The sequence below is a fragment of the Myotis nattereri genome (genome assembly GCF_964212035.1).
Source record: "Myotis nattereri genome assembly, chromosome: 20".
Taxonomy (NCBI): Eukaryota; Metazoa; Chordata; class Mammalia; order Chiroptera; family Vespertilionidae; genus Myotis; species Myotis nattereri.
This window is the reverse complement of record NC_138096.1, coordinates 6364968-6390141: the sequence shown is the minus strand read 5'-3', so window position 1 is coordinate 6390141 and position 25174 is coordinate 6364968. Positions and strand designations below refer to the sequence as shown.

At 56.0% G+C, this 25174-nt stretch overlaps 1 protein-coding gene across 2 annotated transcripts in view; it reads right to left on the bottom strand.

Annotated features, from left to right (window-relative positions):
• SUSD4 (sushi domain containing 4) overlaps nt 1–24798 on the bottom strand; it is a 61651-nt gene extending 36853 nt beyond the window's left edge. Inside the window, exons 1-2 of one of the 2 annotated variants that reach the window (XM_081114630.1) lie at nt 24640–24798; nt 23838–24017 (exon numbers count right to left, since the gene is read on the bottom strand). In XM_081114630.1, the coding sequence (XP_080970756.1) occupies nt 23838–23982 (145 nt within the window). In that variant the 5' untranslated portion in view covers nt 23983–24017; nt 24640–24798. The remainder of the gene's footprint in view (nt 1–23837; nt 24018–24639) is intronic. The other variant, XM_081114631.1, reaches the window with a different exon arrangement.
• Between the last annotated feature and the right edge of the window lie 376 nt (nt 24799–25174).

Below are 25174 nucleotides of genomic sequence, written 5' to 3'. Positions count from 1 at the left end.
TTAAGGCCGTAATTTGGATCTGAGGTTTTAACATACACTTCCTGGGCACTCAGTCATGGCCGGCCGCACTGGATGAGTTATTCTGCAATTCTTTTCTGTTGTTGTTTTTAAAAGATTTTTTTTATTATTGATTTTTAGAGAGAGAAAAATGGAGAGGGAGAGAAGAGAGAGAGAGAGAGACATCAATGTGAAAGTAAAACATTGATTAGTTGCCTCCTGCACGCCCCCTACCGAGGATCGAGTCTGCAACCTGGGCATGTGCCCTGACCAGGAATCGAACCAGCAACCTTTCAGCACAGGGGACAACAGCCAACCAACTGAGCCACGCCAGCCAGGCCTAGTCTGCAATTCTTTTTTTTTAATATATATATTTTTGTTAATTTCAGAGAGGAAGGGAGAGGGAGAGAGAGATCGAAATATCAAGGATGAAAGAGAATCACTGATTGGCTGCCTCCTGCATGCCCCCCACTGGGGATCGAGCCCGCAACCCAGGCACGTGCCCTTGACAGGTATCGAACCTGGGACCCTTCAGTGTGTAGGCCGACGCTCTATCCACCGAGCCAAACCAGCCAGGGCATGCAATTCTTGGTGATTGGAGGAAGTTGTGGGGAGATGGGAGTCTCTACAGACAAGCCCCTCCTTCTTCAGGCCACAGGGACACACACAGGACCAGGGGTTAAAACTTCATGCAATGGCTTGGTGGCCCTCAGCTGGATCCTTCACGCTCCTGCCCCTGTCCCTTATGGCTCCCTCTGGCTAAGGGGGCCTGGCGGAGGGGAGGGACCATTCTAGCAGTCCCTCGCCACAACCACCTTCCACCATGTCCCCACCCCAGTGGTTGTCCCTGGCCACGTGCCCCTGGCCCTCAGGGTGGACACTGCCCACCCACCACCCCACCCTGCCTCGCGTTCCTCCAGCCGCTCCTTCTAGAGCTTGGACGGCCTTCTTTCCGTGTCCCCATGACAGAAGCCCGTATGTCTGTACACAGTCCACATGTGCCTGTAAGGACTTGACAAAACTCACCCAGGTAAGGGTCCGGGTGGGCACGAACACCAGCTCTCCTGACTCTCAATGTCATGCTAGGTCCATGTCCCAGCTCCTGGCACGTGGAGGTCTGAGAATATCCGTGAAGGTGTGACTCTGCACCCACAGCCCGTAACTCCAGCCGCCGTGCTTGGCTCAGAAGCAGCCGCTCACCTGCCCAGAACCCGGGAGAGGTGGCCGAGATGGTAGGAAAGGCTACTGCCACCAGCCCTCCAACGGGTCGCCCGCTGCCAGGTCGCAGGCTTGATCCCCGGTAGGGGGCGTGCAGGAGGCCACTAATCAATGCTTCACTTTCACATCGATGTTTCTCTCTCTCTCTCTCTCTCTCCCCACCCCGCCCGCTCCCGCCCAGGCACGCCCCCCCCCAAAGCATACTTTCTTAAAAGAATCTTCACGATTCATTGTTCTTGTTTTATTGTCATCTTCCCTCTAGACCAGGGGTTCCCCAACTTTTTTTGGCCATGCCCACCTCAGCATCTCTAAAATCCTGATGCCCCCCCACCCCCCGTGACATAGAATTCTTATTATTCAAAAAGTGAGCTCCTATTCACGTGGAGGAAGCCTCAAAGGCCATTCACTTGGTCTAAACAAGCTTCCACAGAACATGGCATCCATGAGAGAGAAAAATAAAAGAACGGAAGGACCATTGAAGTCCGGACGAAGAAATCACTAAGAAACTGTTTAAAAATAATAATAATAATAATAATAATAATAATAATATGAAGCGATATGAAAAGATAGCAAATAAAGTTTCAAAACATATAACAGAGGACTGAAATGCATCAATATGTCGCAATATGCATTTATATACTGTAGACGAGGCCCCTAGAACCATAAAAAACGCAATAATTTCACTGTTAAGAACTCCTTCTCGAATTGCCCCCCTTAAACATCAAACTGCCCCCCTGTGGGGCGGGGGCCCCACGTTGGGAACCGCTGCTCTGGACTGTGCACTCTGTGAGGCCGGCTGTGCCTGTGGCAGTCCCCACGGTTCCCTTGATGCTCAAATATTAGCAGATGCAGGGGTGCCGCCTCCCAGAGCCGGCCCACCGACGGCGCTGAGTGGGTGAGGCCTTGGGTGCCTAGATTCAGCTTGAGGTGTGAGGGACAGATAAGAGGATCCGAGTAATGAATTCCTGAAAACAGGGTGGAGGTGTGGGGGGGAGGGGGGGTGTGGGAGGAAACATAAGCTCTCGCCAAAACCACGTGCTAACGGGAGACGCTCTACCGAAATCTTGAGACCGGGGAGCGGGCCACCTGCTCAGAGGATGCAATTGGGACACCGGGGCCCCAGAGCCAGCGCCATGTGCGTGAGCCCATGAGCTGTGCACCTAACTGCCAGGCACACCTCTGGCTCCCTCGCCTGTCAGCGGTGTGGCCACCTGCTACATGGCCCGTTTACAACGTCATCACAGGCCGGCTTCTGTGCTCAGGAGGCAGGGGCACGGTTTTTAGCACAAACAGAGGGAAAACAAAGACGGCTCAGAGGGAGGAAATGAGGCCGCAGCACACACCTCCTCCGGGAAGATCCCAGGGGCCCAGAAAGCCCGCCCCGGGGACGGGGACGGAGGCGGCCAGGCCGGGCAGGGCCTCTCGCCCCAACAGGACGAGATCTGTCCCAGCCTCGGTCCCTGGGCTCCGAGGGGCGGCCTGGACTATTTTTCGTCTCGTCAGAAAGGTGAATGGAAATGGTACATGAATCCAGGGCAGCTCCGCACAGGCCCCGGGGAAACAGGCAGGTTTTGTGGTTTGGTTGGAAGTACAGTGCGGAGCAAAGACGTAGCTGATGGCGAACGCACGGCTATGTGCACGTACATACACCTTTAATGGAACCTGGGGAAAAGGAGTTAACTACAGCCTAGGAAAAGTCGTCCTTCCCACCCTGGCTGGTGTGGCTCAGTGGGTTGGGCATCATCCCAGGCACCAAAAGGTTGCCGGTTCGATTCCCAGTCAGGGCACATGCCTGGGTTTCGGGCTGGATCCCGGTTAGGGGTGACCTATCGATATTCTGCTCTCACATTGATGTTTCTCTCTCTCTCCCTCTCCCTTTCTGTCCCTCTAAAAATCAATAACATTTTTATTTTTTATTTATTTAAAATATATATATTATTATTGATTACAGGGAGGAAGGGAGAGGGAGAGAGAGACAGAAACATCAACGATGAGAGAGAATCACTGATCGGCTGCCTCCTGCACGCCCCCTACTGGGGATCGAGCCCACAATCCAGAATGTGCCCTTGACCAGAATCGAACCCGGGCCCTTTCAGTCCACAGGCCCATGTTCTAGTCACTGAGCCAGACCAGCTGGGGCAATAAAAAATATATTTTTTAAAAAGCAGTCTTTCTCTTTTAGAACACAAAGCCAGTGGGTGGAAAAGAATAAAAGGGACCCGAGGGGAGAAGGCTGCGGCCACCGCTCTCAGAGGAATAGGCGGGTCCCCTGCTCTGCGGGCAGAGCTGTCAGGGCTGCACGGAGCGCCCCCCGACGCCTCCAGTCATGATTCCGCCGGAAAAGAGAGCCAGTGGCAATGCCAAGGCAGCGGACTCATCGGACTCATCGCGGGGCAACTTCTCCGATGGCCCAGGGGCAGCGGGAAGAGACGGGAGGAGGGCGATCCTCCGGGATCTACGGTGGGAAACTGCCAGGCCAGACGGAACTGGGGACTCAGGGTGACCCCGGGCTCTGTGCGGAGGGCCAGGTGGCAACACGGCCATTCGCCGAGATGGGGAACCTGGAGAGAGACCCACGTGAAGGGAAGGATGTGGCTCCGTTTTGGACAAGCTGAGCTTGAGGTTTGTGGGCGCAACTCAGAGAAACGTCCAGTTGGCAGCTGCGCACCCTCATCAGGCCCAGAAAGCAACCCGAGAGGGACAAGCACCTCCAGTGCCGGGTGGTGACCCGAGTCTGCCCGGGACTGAGACGCACAGAGGACCAGACAGCGATGTCCCAGCAGCCAGGGGCAGAGATTCCAGAAAGAACAGACAAGCCTCCATCGGGCGCCTGGACGCGGTGTTGATGTCTCTTCTGGGGGTGACATTTGCCGGGTGATTTCAGGGGAGTGGTGGGGGTGGGAACCATATTGCGGTGGGTTGAAGGGTGAGTTGGATGTGAGGGAAGAGACTAAAAATGGACGATTATCTCTGGGAGCTCATCTTTGCAGGGAGGAGAACTTTAGGGGAGGCCCAGGATCAAGGAAAGGTTTTGATTGGGGGTGTTCTGTTGTCTCCTGAGAAGGAGCAGATGGGGGGGGGCCACTAGTGGGGGGTGGAACAGAAAGGGACCCCATACTCCCACCACGCCAGCCCCCACCCGTCTGCTGTGCCTCCGAAGATCTACAGCATCTCCCGCTGGCCGGCTGTCTCGGGGCTGCAGCCACCTTCCCTCGGGAACATCCAGTCCTCTCGGATCTGGTGTGGGATCCAGGGAGTCACCCCACCCACCTCACGCCCCGGCCGACTCTCCGAGCAGCTGCCACACAGATGAATTTCCACTCTCCACCCAGATCCACCATCTCTGAGCCTGTGGCGCGAGGCCACGCAGTCTTTGTAGAAACTCCCCGGCGACTTCGGACGCAGTGGGTCACCGCGGGCATACCAGGCCCTGTGACCTGTACCCCGAAAGGCCCGCCGGAAGCAGAACTGGCGGGTCCCGGGGCCTGCCCACCACTTTTGCGCTCACACAGTTCAGGGCGGTTTCCAACAGCCCCGAGGGAAGCAGACACTCATTTGCCAAGTTGAAGGGAACGGGGCTCCCACCCACCAGGACTCCACGGACTGAGCAAGGCCCCGGAAATCCTTCAAGGTGTCTTCCTGCGCCCACTGGGCTGGGAGGAGAGACAGGGAAGCACGCCAGACAGAGAAGGCCTGGAGGGCAGACATGCCTCCTTCAAAGGCGGGAAGGGGCGCTCAACGCTTAGTCCTTTAAATCCCCGCTCAGGCAAAGGGGCCTCTGTCCAAAGGCCACAGCACCAGCCCGCTCTGACCGCTGGCGAGCTGGGTCCCAGAGGTCCCACCCAAGACGTGAAATGTGCAAACTGATAAGGGGCTCCGGGAGGGAGAAAGAGAGAGAGAGAGAGAGAGAGACAGGGCAGACAGGCCTGCAGTGGGAGAGAGTAGGCCCAAAGCTGCAAACTCCCTGTAGGAATATTCCTCAAATCTCCATTGTTTCAGAAATAACCATTACCCAGCCAAAACGCCCAGACCGCATACATCTGACCTCCTGGGTGTCACATGCTGGCTTTTAACCCGGTTTGCACAGAGGGGCTATCCCCAGGGCGGGGAGAAGGCAGCTTGGGTTGCGAAAATATCCATGTTTGACCTGCAAGGTCCTCATCCTGAAGCAGATCCGGTAATGACGTGGAGTGCTTCAGGGAAGTGTTGCTGCAGATTTATAAAGCCCGAAGGTGTGGACCAGAACCCTGGCAGCGCCGGGCCCGCCTGGCCCCCGTGTCTCTAGGATCTTCATCATCCACCGCCAGCCCTCATATCACGGGAACCCAGAACGCAGAGCCAGATGCCTGTCTGGGTCCCCGGCAGGCCACAGGCGCTGCTGGCAATTAGCGAGCTGGATCATGATTCAGCACCAGACGCGGGCAGCCTCCACCGGAGCATAGCGGGCAGCTTAAAATAGCAGAGCTGCGGCTGCATCGCCGGCCCAGGCTCCCTGAGGCGGGGCAGCTGCCACCAGCAGAGCCTAGAGAGGGCCCCTCACCTCCCCCACACCCCCGCACGGGGCGCCTTCCAGCTGTGACAGCCGCGTGGAAAGCTGAAGGGGTGATTCCATCAAGCTCCCCATGCAGGACACCCAGCTTGGAAGCACCAGTGGTCCCCGGAGCCACGGATGGGGCCCATGAGCGTTCGCGGGTCCAGATCTCGTGTTAAACACACAAACAGAAAGACAACCACATTCCTCCCCTGCACCCCAAATACGATGACTCCACACCCACAGGGGGCGCCCCCAACTCCTCCCCGGCCAGGTGATGACCGGCAAGGGGGTCACTCTCAGCCTGAAGAAGAGGAGCAAATATCTTGGTCCACGGGAAGAGGTGGGACTTTGTGTTTGGAGAGAGGCCTGGTCCAAACCCCGGTCAGCCACCACCTCCTGCTGGCCCATCGCGACCCCTCCCTGTCTTGGCCAAATTGTGTCATTTCTCAGGGTCCCACTCTGGTGTAAAACAGGAGCTAATGCTCACTGATCTGCGGGTCATGAGACAAGCAGACGCTGTAACACGCAGAGCATCCAGGAGGGTGCCAGGCACAGGTGAGTCTCCGTCAAGCAACGCCTGCCCTTTGTGGCTTCTGCATGGTCATGGCTCAGGGTGCACACGCACAGGAGGGCAGGTGGGGACCCGGGGTGCGGGGCACAGGGCGGAGAAAACCACCGAGGGTCCTCCGTGCCCACCTCTCGGTCTAGTTCTCATTTCAGTCCTGGGCCCTAGGTCCGTGGTATCTTCTCGATGAAACGGCACGTCTCCCCGGGGGCTGCGGCCGTCGTCAGAAATGTTCTACGCAACGACCCGAAGGAGATTTGAGAGAGCAAAGAGCTCTCCCGTTTCTCAGTATCGGAGACATGTCGCTTGTCCCCCAGTTCATCTGCAACATTAGCAAAGGGATTCTAACATGTGTCGGGGAGAATCATTTCATGGGGCGAGCTGAGAACATCTGGAAAAAGAAGAGGCAGGAGTGGGGATTCGCGCCATCAGATTGTAAAGGGAACATGTCGTAACACTGCCTGGTGATGGCAGAGGGAGAGACGCCAAATCAATGGAACATAATCCAGGGTCCGGAAACAGATCCGGACGTCTAAAGGGCGTTAGTATCTTCTGGAAATGGTATTTCCAAACAGCGGGAGACAAATGAACAGCTCAGTGCCTCATGTTGGCACAACCGGTTCGCCACTGAGACGAAAATAAACGATACCCTCACTTCTCCCGAGACACAGAAGTGAAAGTCCAGATTGAGTCAAACAGAACAAATAAACTATCGGAAGACAGGTGGACATTGACATCACCTTGGGTTGGCAACTGGGAGAAACCAGGGGGGGGGGGAGTTGATAGAATTACCATAAATCCATTGACAGGCCAATGGAAACGGCCAGAACAATGATTGTACTATCTGTGAAAGGGTGAAGATTTGAGACGTTTTAACAAACGGAGAAGAGATTGTAAGAGGGTTTTAACAAACGGGTAAAAAAGAGATTTTTTAAATCAACGGAAAGATTGACAAAGAACACGAACCAATGACTGGAAACAAACAAAACAAAAAAAAATGCAAATGGCCAATACAGCCAGGAGGCTGTCTGGTCTCCAGCCACACTGGCCTTCTGTTGGGTCCTTGACCCTTCTGTGCTGCCTCCTGACACAGGACCTTTGCACAGGCTGTTCCCTCGACCGGAACACCTCTCCCTCTGTCTTCACCTAGGAGAGCCTCCTTTGAACACTCGCCCAACACAGAATAAGCCGGATGCGCCCTCCTCCTAAGGGAGCACTTTCAACACCACGCGTTCCTCGGGGCACCCCTTCACAGCTTGTAATTAGCCATTTATTTTTGTAATCCTCAGAGGTGTCCTCCCAGTGGACAAATTGCCTCTGTTTTTTGCTGATCATTGTACATGCATCGCTAGAGTTAAGTACGTTATGGGATATATACTGGGTGGCCAGATTATGACGACCACCCCCTCAGTACAATGAAGTGAATTAGTTATGCAAATAATAACAAGACCTTGAGAGTATTTGCTTAGGAAGTTTTCAATATTCAGTATTTTTGGAAAGTGTCAATGAAGTACTGATGGGGTGGTCCTCATCATCTGGCCACTCCGTGTATATTAAAGGTGTCGCTGTGAGAGGTCAGGGCGGAGTGTCTATGGGACCGTATCCTCAGGTGAGGCACTCACACCACTCAAAGGAGATGAGGGTTCAAGTACGCACTTGTCTGGAGCTCTGAACCGGCACGGCTGTGCTGACGTGGCACTTTCCGGGGCTCCCTTTCTGGAGAAAATTGGCTTATTTGTCAGAAAGGAAAGAGCTGCACTTCACCCGCTGAAGGAATTGCTTCGAAGAACTGCTCCTGGCTGAGAAAAGCTTCCCCCTGAGCAGCCAGACAATGACCTTGGCCTGACCTGTATGACCTCCGCACATCAGATTTCAACCCAGCAGAGCTCCCAGGCCCGCACCCTGTGCTGCGGACCCCGCGGCCCTGGTTTCATCAGGATGGACAGTTCCCCTTGGAGGCCGCACACCCTCTTCGCGAGGCTCAAGGCAAGGCAGCCGCCTGTGGCCCAGGCGTGCCCGCTGCTTGCGGAGGCAGGCAGGGTGCCTCCCGGGGCCCGTCTGGGACACTTGGCACTATTTCTTCTGCTCAAGGCCAGGCGTTTGCGGGTTAGAAGGACAGATCCTGCAGAAATACGCCTTCCCCTCTGTCGTCTCTCTCCTCTCATTTATAACTCCCCTGTTCATCTCTTCCTCTCTCCTCCATACTTTCTCTTCCTTATTTGAGGGAGGAAAGAAAAGATGATACCAGTCATTTGCTATCAAGTGCAAACGGACACAGCTTCTGTTCGGCACTGACAAAAATAATAATTGCATGTGGTGATGAGGCCAGGGAGGCCAACTTCTATGGAAGGGCACTCACAAAACAATCCTGAAAACGCTGACCCCACAGCCACTCGCCTGTTCTTCACAGGGGCGGGGGGGAGAGGCGGGGGGGAGAGGCTCACTACTGGACTCCCCATCCATCCTCTCCCAGTCTGCACGTCCACCGTCGCCCACCCGGCCCTAGCCCTCTTGGCGCTGAGTTTGGCAACACTCCATGATCCCGTCTTCCAGCCAATCTCCTGATCAGCCCTTGGTCTCCCGTGAGGACACCAAGGCAGAGAGAGGCTCAAGGACATGCCCAAGATCACAAGCTTAGCAACCGATGGAGCAGGGATTCAAACCCCTGACTCTCCCTTTTTCCCGGCCTCCAGGGGCGCCATTCTCGTCCCCCACCCCCCCAGCCACCCCAGAGCCACCCCGTCCCTCAGCCTTCTCTCCAGGCCCGTGGTTCTCAACCTTCCTAATGCCACGACCCTTTAATACAGTTCCTCATGTTGTGGGGACCCCCAACCATAACGTTATTTCTGCTGCTACTTCATCACTGTCATTTTGCTACTGTTGTGAATCGTCATGTAAATACCTGATATGCTCTATGCGTTTTCCGATGGTCGCGACCCACAGGTTGAGAACCGCTGCTCTAGGCCACTCCACACCGTGATCACTGCCTCCCACAGGACTCCTAAATCTGCATTTGTAACCCCGACTTCCCTCACTCCATCCTCAGTCTCACATGCCCACTGGGCAATGCCACCTGCATGTCAACATTTAAGTACCTTAAGGCCAAACTCATCATCTTTCTAAAATGAGTTTGCTTCCCGCCATCTCCTCTTCTCTCTGACACCCACGCTAAGGGACCTCTGGCTCCGTTTCTTCCTTGATCCTCCCTCCGTTCCCTTGAATTCACAGGTTTTCTCCCCCACCCCCTGCTGCCTGTACCTCCCCGGGACCCCTAGCATCCCTCACCTGGAACACCGGCTCCTGGCCACCTGCCCCACCACAGCCAGAGCAGGCTTCTCGCCCTTGGTCCATGGACACTGGGGCCAGTACCTGCTGGCTGTGGGCTCCCCCGGGCGTGGTAAGACCTTCAGCAGCTTTCCTGGCCTCTGGGTGCCGGGAGCACACACCCTCCACCCCCCTCCAGGCATGACAAGCAAAATGTCTCCCGATATTGACAAAGGTCCCGGGAAGGGCAGGTCGCCCCAGTGGAGGGCCACAGCCTGACTCACGCACGCTGCACCCCCTGAAACTCTCGGGGCTCGCCAGTGCCTCGGATGACTTCTTAGGAAGGAAATGGGTTTCAAGGCATCAGGAAATGAGGTTTCCGGGGGGATGACTTTCTTTCTCTTGAGGTTTTGGGCCTCACCACCTTTGGGCTGGGCTTTGAGGAATCTAACGGGGAGAAACAGACAGGGCGACGGACAAATTCATCCCGGGTCTGACGTCCGGGGCTCAGGTGGCCGGGCGCCCCCCTGGGCTGGTGGCACAGAGGCAAGGAGTGGTGGAGGGCTGGGCTCCAGGGCCAGAGGGCTTGAGGCCTCACCCCATCACCTCCTAATCCCAGGGCCTTGGCTTTGCCCTTTAGTCTCTCTCTGTTGTCGTTTGCTTGCCTGGAAATGAGGATATAAACAGTACCTAGTCCGGCCGGTGTGGTTCCGAGGCTGAGCATCAACCTGTGAACCAGGAGGTCACGGTTCAAGACCCCGTCAGGACACATGCCCGGTTGCGGGCTCGATCCCCAGTAGGGGGCGTGCAGGAGGCAGCCGATCCATGATCCTCTCTCATCACGGATGTTAATTAAAATTAAAAGAAGGACTTAGCAGCTCACAGGCACATGAAATACACTGCCCAAGACACAGAGGGGAAAGGACCAATTCGAGATGGGGTAAATGGCTTTCCTACCCAGGCTCGATCCCAGTAGGGGACGATGACTACTTTCCTAGTCAAAACATTTCCTATGTTCACTTTTTTCTTCTTCTGATATTTGAAGCTGAAACTAGCCCGTGTCCAGGTTTGGTTGCGGGACCATTCTCAGGAACGTGTGTTACGAGAGCGACGGCCCTTTTCATGAAAGATGGGGCCTCGGCAGAGAGGCCAGCGGCCAAGGCAGCTGGGGCCAAGCCCCATTTCCTGACCACCCCTAGACTGCCCCATAAAAGAGAAAGTCGAAATGACCTAAAAAGGCAAGCAGATAAAACCTCCTTTACCCTAGATATTCACCAGTCACTTTTCCGCCGACGAGCTGCATGTAATAACCCAATATTTACCTGACCTAAACCACGGTGGGCCCACTGGTGGCCCGGGGAGCCGCTTGCGATTGATTTTTTAGTGGCCGGCAGCTGTAATGGAATCATGGGAGTGTCTAGCAGTAGGTTGATTAGGTTAGAGCAAACATTATGGCCCGGTATTGGGGAAACTCTGCAAATTTGAGCTTCCAGGTGGTCTCTGGACCCCGTCAGCAGGGTCAGCATATTAGTCTGCGTAGAGCAAACCTTGGGAAATGCTCGTGTCTTGATAAAAGGCACGAATAGGTAAGTGAATGCCTTGTAAAATCCCCAGGGTGTTCTCCACCCTCACACACCGGCAAGCTCATGTGTCTACAGCTTTGCTCATATTGCTTCTTCTTCCCCTTCTTCCCCTAAGGGCCTCTCTTCCTTCAGAACGCAGCTCTGCTCTCACCTCCTCCTGGCAGCCCTCCCTGATTTCCCCAGGCTAGGCTAAGAGTTCTCCAGGTCCTCATCGTTATCTTTTCATCAGAATGAAGATTTACCTTCCTTTACAACCCGCTAAGGACTGATTCGTGTCCCCCAATATTCATATGTCAAAGTCCTAACCCCTGATGTGACTGGGTATTGGGGCATAAGGTCTATAAGGAGGTGATTAAGGTTAAATAAAGTCGTAAAGGTGGGGTCCTGAGTCAACATGACTGTGTCCTTATAAAAAGAAACACCAGAGTGCTCCCTCTCCTTCCTCTTTCCCCCTACACACACACACACACACACACACACACACACACACACGCACACACACGGCAAGGAAGGATCAGATGAGACACAGCTAGAGGGCGGCCATCTGCAGAAACCAGCCCTGCTGGCACCTCGGTCTTGCACCTCCAGCCTCCAGGACTCTGAGCAAATACACTTTTGTTGTGTAAGTCACTGGTCTATGGCAGTTTGTTATGGAAGCACAAGGGCATTGATAACACCTATCAACACGCAGACTCGAGCTCCGTGAGGGTGGGGGCAATAGCGGACTCCTATTTCCAGGCTTAGTAAATACTTCACACAATGCTTGCACAGAGTAAGTGCTTAATACATTCCTGTTAAGTAAGCATAAGCGTGGATAACCTATATATATAAAAAGCCAGCGACTGGAACGCGAAACAACCGAAAAGACCAGTCGCTATGCCGCCCACTGTGGCCGGCCAACCTCCCTCGGCCCCTCCCCTCAGCCAGTCCCACCCCAGATAGGCTCGCAGCCCCTCCCCCCTGGCCGGCCCCACCCCTGATTACCCGCCCATCGGGGGCGGGGCCGGCCTACCTCCCACAGCCCCTCTCCCCCCTGCCGGCCCACCCGTGCATGAATTCGTGCACCAGGCCTCTAGTGGAAGATCAGGGTCTGAAAGTCCGGCTCACTTTCTCACCATCGGAGCTCAAAGCATGTTTGAACCCCATCAGGTCAGAGCAGTGAGAACTCAGACCCCTCAGGTGATGTCAGTCATGGAGGAAAGGGCAAAGTTCAAGGCAGAACCCTCCCACTGTCCTTCCTGCCATTTATGCAGCTGTTGTGGCCACCTGACCCGGATGTCAGAAGCAAGAGGGAAGAGAGAGGTTAGCCATAATCAAGTGCTCAACTCAACAATATCTGTTCAACTCAATAATATCCTATTCATTGAGTAGCCGGTCGGGCTGCCGGACCTGGGTGCGGAGCCCGTGCCCCCTGTCCAGCTGTGGGTGTGGCCCGGGACTCACTATGTCTGGCTGAGCTCTGAGATCACAGTGGACACCCTGGTGCCCGCCCTCTGGGAGCTCACACCCACTGCGGAGACCTGATGCTAGGCTTCCCGACATCTCCGTCCTCTGCACATGTGTTAGTCAACAGACACACATTTCCTGAGTCTGTAGGACACACACAGCATGGTCAGGTGGGAAAAAAACACACACACACAAAAACGAAAGAAAAGATGAAACAACTGTGGTCCCCAGCTTCCAGAAGCTTCCAGATGCAAAAATGACACAAATCATAATGATGAAGATCAGGAGGACCCCGACAGTCAACATGTATTCAAACCTCACTCCGTGCCAGGCACTGTTCTGTGTGCTTCCCATATATGCACCTGTGGAACCTTCCCAACAGCTCGATGGCGAGGGTATTGTGCCCATTGTACAGATGAGGAAACTGAGGCAGAGACAGATGAAGCAGTTTGCCCTGCATATAAAGCAACTGAGCGGTAGAGCTGGGGCTCCATCCCAGGGTCTGTCTCTAGACCCTTGTCCTCAGCGGCCACACTACCGACTGCATGAGGGACAGGGACCATCACCTGAGAGGACATACTCCTCTCTAGAATGACAGGGCCGGCTGGGTGCGGAGCTCCACAGGCTGGTGAGAGCAGGCACCGCATGGAAAGCAGGTGCACTCTCAGGGGAAAGCAGGTGGGGGCTCTGGGCGGCTTGCTCGGCCAGGCCTGGCAATCCCCTCTCTGACCCTATGAGGGAGCTAAGGGGCTCCCATCACCCCGCCTCCTCCCCAACCCAACTGCCCATGTTTCCTGTGTCCTGAGGAATCTCAGAGCTAGGGGCCCCGGGACCACCCACGAGGTGGCAGAAAGAGTAGCCGTGAGATGTCAGCTGTCTCCGAAGGGACAGGACGGCTCTGTGGAGGTGGAAAGGGGGCGAGGGGAGTCCAGGCCCCGGAAGCGCTGAGACCCACAGAGGAACCAGCCCAGCGCCCAAGGGCAAAGCGAACCAATAGGACGTTGTGTTTGCCAGGACCACAGACCACCCTGGGGGCAGCATCTTCTGGACTCTTCGTGCCTAGGAGGCCATCTTTGCTCTTCAACTTGAGAGCAACTGTGTGTGTGTGTGTGTGTGTCCGTCTGAGCCCAGGAATGGGCGTGAAAAAGTCGAGTCTCCATGCAGATCGAGGGCCCAGGGAGAAACGGGCCTGGGACCGGCCCTTGCATTTCCGTGGAAGGGAGCTTCCGCCACAGCACCGAGCGCATGACCCAGTTTAGCAACAACCTCAGCTCAGCAGGTCCTGGAGGAAATGCCAGCTATTAGAAGCCCGAGGCACGTAGGAGGGGAGACGCACACAGACCTCGCACGGCAAAGGGGCGGCAGGGACCCGCCACCGGCTCTGCTTTTGATGAAAAGCCCTGGTAACCAGGGTGCCGGGAGGAAGCTGAGAGAGGACAATTTTAACAGCGTGGCAACCACAGACTCACGGGAATCTGCCCTTGGACGTGGCCGTGATCCACCCAAGGCACAAAGGCGACTGGCTGCAGAGACAGGGCAGGGTCACCCCCATTTTTAGATCCTCGGATATGTTTGGGGAGTCCCCAAAGAACGGATCCTCCCTCCTCAGACGAGGTAGGGCAGAAGCTGTGTGCACTCATTACCATGTCAATGAAACCTGCAGGGGCAGCTGCTCAGCAGAGCCACTCTCGGGGGGGGGGGGGGGGGGGGGGGGGGGGCTGCGGGGGGGGGAAGAGTTGGGGGGAGGACGCCCAGCTACCTCCTACATCCACGCAAGGCCCTCTTCTATCCATTCAAAGCCCCTGCTCAGGTCTGATTTTAAGGACTTCTTACCAACGCAGACCCTAGCATCCCTGAAGCCACATGTGGCAAAGAACTGAAGACACTCGGGGCCAAGAAGAGGCCGGGCCGGCTGACAGGCAGCTTTCCTGAAGGGCTCCGAGGCTGCCACACAGACAGAAGACTCCCAGGCATCCCCGCGGAAGACGAGGAACCCCGAGATCTCCAGCCCACAGGCACCCCAAAGCGGCATCGCACCTGCAGGGCTATGACGAGACTCTCAAGAATGAGACAGCCAGCAGCTGGAGGAAGAGAGTCATTCCAGGCGGATAAAGCGCCTAGGGATGCTCTAGATCAGTGGTTCTCAACCTTCCTAATGCCGTGACCCTTGAATACAGGTCCTCATGTTGTGGTGACCCCCAATTTCATTGGTACAAATTGAACATCATTAAAGCATAGTGATTAAGCACAAAAACAACATGTAATTATATATGTGTTTTCCGACGGTCTGAGGCGACCCCTGTGAAAGGGTCGTTCGTCCCCCAAAGGGGTCGCGACCCACAGGTTGAGAACCGCTGCTCTAGACCTAAATGCAGTGCCTCATTCATCCCGCCTGAGGACGCTGGCCCACTGCGCCCACCCAGAGGCTCCCAGCAGCACCGATGCCAGCAGGGGAGGGGGAGGCAGACGGGGACACGGGCACCGCCTCCCTCCTGGGCCTCTGAAGCACCTGAAATGAATCACTTGCCTGCCTCACACGTTCAGTTGCTTTTTCCAGAGGCTTCTGTGAGCCCACAAGAGGGACCCCGTGGGCTGGGGCCTGCAGGGGAAGTTCCTCCCCGCGGCACAAGGGCCTTCTCCATCTCCAGCTGTTTGACTATCTCGGGGCGCGCCAGCAGCAGGGACAGAGCACAGATTGCACAACTCATGTTGCAGCAGAAGAGCCCCCTGGGGCTGCCTGACATCGTGTCACACAAAATGAGCTTCCACGGGGTCAGGACCTGCACGTGGGGAGCGTTCACAGGCTGTGCCCAGCATCCCCGACCCTCCCTGGCACAATGGCCGGAGGCGCAGTGGAGTGTCCCTTCTGACGCCACCACAACTGAACTTTGTCTATAAACCGCCTCCCCTGACCCTGCCTCCTCCATGGGCACAGCCCACCCCCCGGGAGGTGCCGACCCCGATTTCCAGAGGAAGAAAGCAGAGCACGGAGAGGTGGAGGGACGCGCTGCAGAGTGGCAGAGCTGGTCACAGGGGGTGAGGGTGACCGAGGGATCGCTCCCTGACAACGGCACCTTTGAAGAGGAACTGACAGCCAAGAAGGTGAGCCCGTGGAGGACTGGAGGGCAGGGCTGCAAAGGACAGTGGGGGACGGACACGCCTGGGAAGCCCTGAGCACCTCCCACGTCCCAGCGCCCAGGAGTACGGGAGAGGCGACAGCAGGGAAGTCCCCCAGCCACCGTCACTGCATTCGTGCACGGGGTCCCCTCTGCTCAGCATCCCCGGAAGGGAGCCACCCAGTGACCCCACTGAACGCCGATCTCTCCCCGGTAAGCTGTGGGGAGGCTGGAGGGAAGGCGGGACGATATTCTCTTGACGCTTAAATGCGCACGACTCCTGGGCTTCACCCTCAAGCCCTCTCCTTGGCTGGCTGTTCCCTCTTCCTGGGAAAGCCCAGCCCCTCCCACAGCCCCAGCAACCCTCTACATGACACACGAATGTACGTCTCCAGCGCTCACTGCTCCCCCGAGCACCGAAGCAAGTTTTCAGCTGCCTGATGGGCAGACGGTGCCCCAGTGGGGGTCCTGCAGGCAGCCCAAGTGCCCTCATCCACAATGAACCCATCAGCCTCCCTCCCCAACGGCCACGGCCGGGGCTCCGCGAACGGCCATTCCTGCACCCCCACATCCTGCCGGCTGTCCGGCCTCTTCTTCACATGCATCTACCCCCCCCTAGTGACAGCCTCATCGTGTCCCCTCCTGGGCCGAGGCAAGCGTTTCCCCACCAGCCCCCATTGGAATATGCGCTCCCCACGGGCAGGAACTTGGTTTTATCTACCCCTGGTCACCGCTAGATGCACAGCGAAGAGTGACGCGTCAGGGCTCTATCTCGCCTCCGTCTCCACATGGCTAAATAATTCTCTTCTAAAGCGAAGATCCGATCCTGCCAGGCCCCTGCAGACTATGGTAGAGGCTCCGGGCTGACTACAGCGTAGCATTCGAACGCCTAAGCCGTGGCATTAGCTGCCATGCGGTCCCGCCTGCCTGTCCGGTCTCGTCTCAAACTCTCTGCCCTTCGCGAAGGCTGCCCTGAGCTAGTTCTTATCTCTGGTACATAGTCTTTCTCATTCGGAGCCTGTGCGACCCTCTCTCCCGGGATCAAGCACCCGCTCTGCCTGGGAAATCATTTTATTACCCAAGACGTAGCTCAAATGCCATTCCCTTTGGTAAGCCCACCCCACCCCACCCCACCCCCGCCACCCCCAGAGTCTCGGAGATAAATCTCCGCTGTAGGGCCTGTGATACCGTATCATGATGGAGATCTCTATGATGGGTCTACTGGGACCCAGGATCCGTGACCACCCAAGGATTTCAATACCACAGCTCCCGCTCGGCCTGGGCCGTTGGGTATGACCATGCATGCGTCCTGCTACATCCTTTCGGGGGCCACGGAACTCTGGGCACCCTGGCACCGTGAAAACGGCAAGCATTCATGCCCAGTTTGTGGGTGGTGATGTCGGTACCTCACGTAACTACACTGCCCCCTGTGGATGCGTTTGGTCCTCACAACCACCATGGGAGGGGCAGGTGGTGCCCGTCTTGTTCCCATTTCACAGACAGGGATATAAAACCGAGGCAGAAGGGAGGTGACTGTCACCCAGCCAGTTGGGGACAGTAGCAAGTGGCCACGTGGACTTTCTACGGGGCACTGTTGCTCCTCTCCAGCTCTTTGCCTCAAGAAGCTAAACTACAGCCTCCTCCACGTCATGATAACAAGCAAGTGAGCACCTCCCGTCCATGAAACAACGGTGTAGCCAGTGGTTCTCAACCTTCTGGCCCTTTAAAGACAGTTCCTCATGTGGTGACCCAACCATAACATTATTTTCGTGGCTCCTTCATCACTGTCATGTTGCTACTGTGATGAATCGTCATGTAAATATCTGATCTGCAGGATGGTCCTAGGCGACCCCTGTGAAAGGGTCGTTCGACCGCCAAAGGGGTCGCAACCCACAGGTTGAGAACCGCTGGTATCGACAGAAAGGGGATAGAGGGGAAAAAAAGGGGGGAAATCTGCGCAAGCCCTTCAAAGGCCACCGGGCGATTCTGAACCGGATTGTTCTCCACCAGAGAAACTGCAAGTTTCTAAATCATTATTTCCCCGTTTTGACCTAAACATGGAGGCGGCCCCCATCGGCCAGCGAGTGCATGCCACAGCTGACATTTGCAGACCCGTCCCCCCAAAAAAGAAGCTGTTAGAATGCACCCCTGGATGAGGTTCTAACACTGAGACTCAGTTACCACAAGCAGTCTAATAGCATCACTGAGAAGCTTAATCCTCTAACCCTCTCCGATTCCCACAGAGCAAGCAGGCCCCATTGTTTCTCGCCCGGAGAGAACCAGAACCTCTGAGGTTAAGTGTTCAGGGCAGTTTTAAGGCTTCCTCTACGGACTGAGAGCCTGAATTTGGAAACCAGCTGGATCAGTAGCAATGCTGTCCACGCACAGATTTTCTTTCCAGAACCCACCGCAAGAACAGATCTCATTTCTTTCTGAAAAGAACCTCTCTCTTGCCGGTTCACCCGATTCAATCACCTCTACCTTTGATAAATGCAATCAGACCGAAGAAATAAGGTCTCTCTTGGATTTTGCTACACCGGGAGGAGGGAATATAGCACACGAGTGGCTCTCGCTGTGTGTAGCTCGGCGCCCACGCTGGTAATTCCAGGAGATTAAAGTCGCCGTTTTCAAACAGCGACATGAGCCGGCCAGGTCAAACCTTCGTTTCCCAAAAAGAAATCACTTACTCATCCTCTCTTGAAGAGCTCAATGCAATGGGGTAATGACGAAATGAGCGCTGATCAAGTTTACCCAGCTCTGCAATTCCTCTGGCTTCTAAGAATAAATGTGGAGGCGAGACATTCATTCCTCAGGTTCACACCTGTGTCTGCCCCCAGCCCCCGCCCCCCTGGGGGAATGGGGGGGGGGGTGATATAGGCTGATTCACCACATGCTCCCAGGTTCACTGCCAGTTCCAAATGTCAAGAATGAATTTGTTTTACTTCTCTGATGTCCCCCAGTCTACCTTGTTTAAGATTAATAAAGCAATTACAATCCTCTCAATTAAAAAGCTATTTTAAAATGCACTTTTAATTCTAGTTTGTGAGCAACTCAATTATTTCTATTTGGGGTTGTTGTTTTTTTTTTTCTTCTTGAGTGGGTAATTGCTGTCTTAGAGTAACACAGGGGTTTTTTTTTTTTTTCTTTTTCTATTTGTTTATTTATTTATTTTAGTTAATCCTCACCCGAGGATATTTTTCCATTTTTTTTTTTTTTTTTTTTTTTTAGAGAGAGTGGAAGGAATGGGAGAGAAAAAAATCAATGTGAGAGAGACACATGGATTGCTTGCTTCCTGCATGAGCCCAGACCAGGGCCAGGGATCGAGCCCGCAACCCAGGTACATGCCCTTGACCGGAATCGAACCCGGGACCTTTCCATCCACAGGCTGATGCTCTATCCCAGTGGTTCTCAACCTTCCTAATGCCGCGACCCTTTAATACAGTTCCTCATGTTGTGGTGACCCCAACCATAAAATCATTTTTGTTGCTACTTCATCACTGTTATTTTGCTGCTGTTAGGAATCGTCATGTAAATACCTGATATGCAGGGTGTATTTTCATTGTTCGCGACTCACAGGTTGAGAACCGCTGCTCTATCCACTGAGCCAAACTGGCTAGAGCACGGATTCTTTTGCTTAAAGAAGAGGAAACAGTGGGCCAAATTGTTCCCTAAAACTTAGCATCTCAGGCTCAGACCATCAGCTCTCTTGAATAATGATGGCGTCCAGGTTCTGGCCTTCAGTGGGCTTGGGGTCCAGTGGATGAGACAACACTAGGAGAAGGGTTATGCCTAGTGCCGGGGGGGGGGCATCAGGTGAAGGAGAAGTCGGGGACCAGGGAAATAGGAAACAGATCAGGGCGTTTGTGTTGGGTCTCAAAGAGCAGTCTGTTCACTGGACGAAAAATAAAGAGCAAAGGAAGGCTCTTATAGGTAAAAAGAACATTTCATGCAACTGCGCTGGGAGCAGGGTGGGGATCCGCACTCAGGATGCACTGAATGGATGAAGCAGAGGCCAGGTGAGTACAGCGTTGTGTGGCCCCTCCTTCCCTACTTCTATCTCCATTCATGGAGCAGCCATATAGTTTCCATCCCTCGCATCCACCCTGCACATTAGGCGGCATTACCCTCCCTGAATGGATGAGGAAACAGAGATTTTCAAAGCCCACACGGCTATGAAGGAGCCGAGCTCGGCCTGGGTTCCTGATAATTTCTGGATGTGCGAGGGAGCCCGCCTTCCAGGACTGATTTCTAGAGCAAACTCGTAGCTCTCTCCTCTCCTCCCACGTGGACCATTCCAGGCGGCCCTCAACGCCTCTCTCCCCCTGTATCACCGCTGGTAGCATCACTGGATGGAGGAAGAGAGAAGCTAGCCACGGCCACGCCCCGTCAGATTCTGGGATCAGTGGGGGTCTGTGTCTTCTTGTCACCCCGGTGTTAGTCCACCCGGGGTATGGGGTCTTAAAGGCCCCAGGTGGGGGCCCCTTTTTCCCAAGTCACAAAAGACAAAATGGAAAGAGCCACCCCAACGTCACCTGAGGCCAATTCAGGCTCATGAAAGCCCTCCCACGACTCAAAGAATGGAATGGACTCTGGGTTCAGGGACAAAGCCTTCCGGTTTTGATCGAGTTCTTTTTTTCCCCCCTTCTCTTTTTCTAATCATTTTCTCAATTTCTCTCCTTGCCAGTTCCGGCTTTTGCTGTCAGACCTGTTTTGGACGCAGGCTTTTTCTCCCAGCTCGGACGATTCTACCTTGCTATTGTTGTGTTTCTTTTCCACTGAAAGCAATCAAAAATGAAAATCCACACATGCCAGAACAGGGCCTATGAAATATGCACCTTTTTGTAGATCAAATAAAAGCATTCTCTGAAGGCTGACGTTCAGGGCCGAGCATCACCCGGAGGTCAGACACTGGGGGAGACCTGTCCCTCACAGGCCACCCGCATCTGGGTCACTGAGAGCGATGGTGAGAGTCCAGAGCAGGCAGACTTCCTTAAGGAATGCCTTCGTCTAAAGCAGTGGTTCTCAACCTTCCTAATGCCACGACCCTTTAATACAGTTCCTCATGTTGCGGTGAGCCCCAATTTCATTGTTACAATTGAACATCATTAAAGCATAGTGATTCATCACCAGAACAATATGTAATTATACATGCGTTTTCCGATGGTCTTAGGCGACCCCTGTGAAAGGGTTGTTCGACCCCCAAAGGGGTCGCAACCCACAGGTTGAGAACCGCTGGTCTAAAGCATCGCTGGTCGCCCTACGTGGTTTGGCTCAGTGGATGGAGCACTGGCCTGTGGATTGAAGGGTCACAGGTTCAATTCCAGTCAAGGGCACATGCCCGGGTTTCGGGCTCGACCCCCAGTAGGGGGCGTGCAGGAAGCAGCTGATCAATGAGTGTCTCTCATCATTGATGTGTCTGTCTGTCCCTCTCCCTTCCTCTCAGAAATCAATAAAAATATATTGAAAATAAAATAAAATAAAGCATCACTGGTCAAAGTGTGATCCTTGGCCCAGTCGCCAGGACGTGGCCTGTGAGCTGGTCGGAAGTGTAGACCCTCAGGCCCCACCCCAGAGCAACTGACCCAGAACCTGCCTTTCAGCAGCACCTCAGGCTGCTTCGCACGCACATTCAAATTTTAGAAGCGCGGGTCTAGAATTACGGTGGATTCCCTGTGACTGTCCCCTTGGGGGCCCCCAAGTGGGTTTCCTTCCTGAGAGAGACATCTCTGAAAGGTGGACTCCATAGCACTTCCCCGCCGCCCTCCCCCACCCAAACAGTTGGTTCCCAGAGGAATTCTGAAATAATCCATGTTCTTCCAGAAACCACAGTGTGGCCTGAGGGAGTTCAGGGTGAAACAGGAGAGAACAGGGAGATGTCTGACACAGAGGTCACAGGCAACCCTCCTCCCAGCGCCTTCTTCGAGGCCCTGGGTCTGGTTCTGTGACATCTCCCCTCGGAAGAGAGACAGGAAAGGCGTGCTGTGCAACTGGACGGTGGCTCATGGGCGTCCGAGGGGGCCGTGCTGGGCACTGAGGTCCGAGATGCCCAAGCCAATGGCAGAGCCTCACACCAATAACAACCCTCAAAACGCACCCAGGTGAACCCTGATGCATCTGTCATCTACACGGAGGGAAGGACCGAGGGGATGGGAAATCCTGGGGAACTGGTTTGAGGGGATGAGAGCGAGATGGAAAGCCAGAGGAGAGAAGGGGGAAGGAATGAGCCAACCCTGCCCAACGACGTCCTGCCCACCTTGTCCCGCTCACCCGAGAGGCGCGACCAAGAATGTCCCAGGACCGACAGAGGCTCTGACCAGGGCCCAGGCAGGCCACACAGGTGCCGCCTTGGCACCCCGTTTGACTCCGCCCTCGGTGAAGAGGAAACCCATCTCAGAGATCTATATATATAAAAGCCTAAGCGACCGAACAACAGAACAACTGGTCGCTATGACATGCACTGACCACCAGGGGGCAGACACTCGATGCAGGAGCTGCCCTCTGGTGGTTAGTGCACTCCCACAGCCAACCTCCTCCCCCCCACCATCAGCCCCAATGGCTGGCCAGGCCAAGGGACCCCACCTGTGCACGAATTCGTGCACCGGACCTCTGGTATTTCTACAAAAATAAGAGCACCAAAAATGTTGCCTCTGCCTAAAACAATGAAACCAAAAACCAAAACAGGGCCTCCATCCCAAGCCAGTGTCTTCTCGCTGACTGACAGGTGCGTTACGGCAAGTTCCCTTACAGCCTGAGCATCTCAGATCTCTGAGCGGGAGGCCTGCGTTATCGATGCCTCTGTGTTCAAGTCCAGCTCATTCCCCTCCCCCACCTTTGCTAACTTTTCATTCATATTTTTTTTCCATCTTCACCTTGGAATGCTCCAAAACAGCCGTAGTTTAAAGCACTAAAATGGTTTCTGTAGTATCGATCAATTCCTGGTTTTCCACCCATTATACTTGGTTGATTAACAGTATCTCGGCTCTGCAACATGGTTCTCTGTCCTTCTCATAGGAACACCTCAGCGAGCACTCATGGACAGTCTGGAACGGACAGCAGTGACGGACAGCAGTGATTGATGGACAGTGAGGAGCCATGGGGGCAGAGAGACTCTTAGGCTCTGAAATCCGGACAGGACCTCCATCTCGCTCCCTCCACCACAACCCGAAGGCAGCCCCTGCCCCAGAACTGACTGTGGAGTCCGCCTATGGCGTCCGCGCCACCACCTTTATCTCAGCTAACGTCCACTTCCTGCAAATCAGGCCTGGAGACGCCAAGCAACCCTCCAGAAACACATCTGAAGAACACCTCTGCCTCCCCTCCCCACCCCGACGCGCACAGACACCCCACCTCCCAAGGAAGGAGAAAGTTAACTCTTCAGCAAACCTGGCTGCAGCCAGTCTGGCCACGTTCTCGGACCCTTCACCTTCACAAAGGGGGTCTCGCAGCTGAAACCTGACCTGGTCTGCTGAGGGCACAGACAAGGGTCAGAGGTCCTCAAGCATCCATTATCCAGAAATACACTTTCTCTCTCTCTCTCTCTCTCTCCCAAAATGAGAATAATAGGTCAGCCTTATTGTCTTTCCTTTAGAGCAGCGGTTCTCAACCTGTGGGTTGCGACCCCTTTGGGGGTCGAACGACACTTTCACAGGGGTTGCCTAAGACCATCGGAAAACACATATGTAATCACATATTGTTTTTGTGATGAATCACGATGCTTTAATGACGTTCAATTTGTAACAATGAAACTGGGGGGCACCACGACATGAGGAGCTGTATTCAAGGGTCGCGGGGTGAGGAAGGTTGAGAACCGCTGCTTTAGAGCAAACAGAAGTCAGGCTGCTGGGCAGCTGGTGGGAAGCTCCAGGCAGAATGTGGGTGTGTGAAGCTGTGCGGGGCTCCACAAGAATTTGGGGGGAACTCCAGGGGTTTTGAAAAAGGGTGTTCTTCGGCTGGGACACAGGGGCTCCTCAGGTTCTGGGGTACCCAGAAGTCTGGATGTAGGGGGCGGGGGGAGTGGCAGGGCTGTCCTGCCAGCCGGGCTCCCCCTCCCCTGCCGTCCTGGGCCCTCCGGCCACAGCCACAGCCACAGGGAGCCACTCACCACCCTCACTCACCGCCCGTGAGCTGTGCAGGGCCGAAGCACAGGGCCAGCTGGAACCACAGGATCACGGCCAAGAGTCTCTGGGGGGACTGAGGCTGCTGCTGCTGCTGCTGCTCTAGAAATCCGTCTCCATAGCTCGGGTTCATTCCATAATACATCTTTCATCCACAGCGGGCATGCGGCTGGCAAGAGTCTGCAACCAGGAACGCACAGGACGATACCCCAGGCTGCCTGGGCTCGGCGGGGGCCACACTTCCGCTCCTCCCGTGGAACCGGAGGGAATGGGGGTGGGGGGGCTGGAGAGAGGGGGGTCGGCTTCCCCGACTCCATCCCCGGGCCTCCCCCGCCCCCTTCCCCAGAGCGCAGTCACCGCCCTCCCCTTCCCGCTCCCCCCAACGCGGGTACACGGAGTACAGCGCCGCGGGATGCTGCGCGTGCGGAGGGTGGAGGAGGGGAGGGCGGCCGGGAGCGCACATGGGCCCGGCGCCGTCCCCGGGATCCCGCGGCCGTGACCATGACAGGAAAGTCTCCAGCCTCCCGGGGTGTCGGGGCTGGAAACCCACTTTTCCCCGGGCCTAGGCAGGTCACTCCCGGCAACCTCACCGCGCGGCCCCGGGTCCCCCACGATACTTGTCTGGTTCTCCCCAGGATGGGGATGGGTCCTGCCGCCCGGTGCCCAGAGAGATTGCTCTGCGCTGTCAACCATGCCGTCCCCGGGCTCGGGGGGTGCGGGCAGGGCCAGGCACCCGCTCCCCCTCCCCGGCGGGCGCGCGCCTCCCCGGGGCGCAGAGCCCCCTCCGGGCTCCGGGTCTTACCTGTGGGTCTCATGCAGGCGGCTTCCTTCCCTCCTCCGCCTCCTCCCCGCGCCGGGCGCACCCGCATCTGTGCGCGACCTCTGCTGCCGCCGCCGCTGCGCGAGCCGGAGAGACGGAATCCTCGGCGGCCGCGGCGCCGGGCTCGGGCTCCCCCCGCCCGCCCGCCCGCGCTCGCCCTCCCCGGGCTCCCGGAGCCGCTGGGTGCGGGTGGTGGGGGAGGACCGACGCCGGGCCGCGCGCCCCCGAGGAGGCGCCCGCGCGCCCGGCACCTGCGCTCGCGAGCCCGGCGGCGGCGGCGGCGCGGAAGGAGGGAGGGAGGGAGGGAGGGGCCGGGGCGGAGCGGAGGCGGCGGCGGCCGCGGGGGACGGGCCCGGGCGCGGGCGGGCGTGGGAAGGGGCCCGCCGCCGCCTCCCCGACCAATGGGAAGCCCGCGCGCCTGCACCTGTCGGGGCGCCGAGTGCGGGAGACGCTCGCACCCGCGCGCGGGGCCGGCTCGCCCCTCCCCGAGGCTGGACGGCGGCCCCCGCCCGGGCGG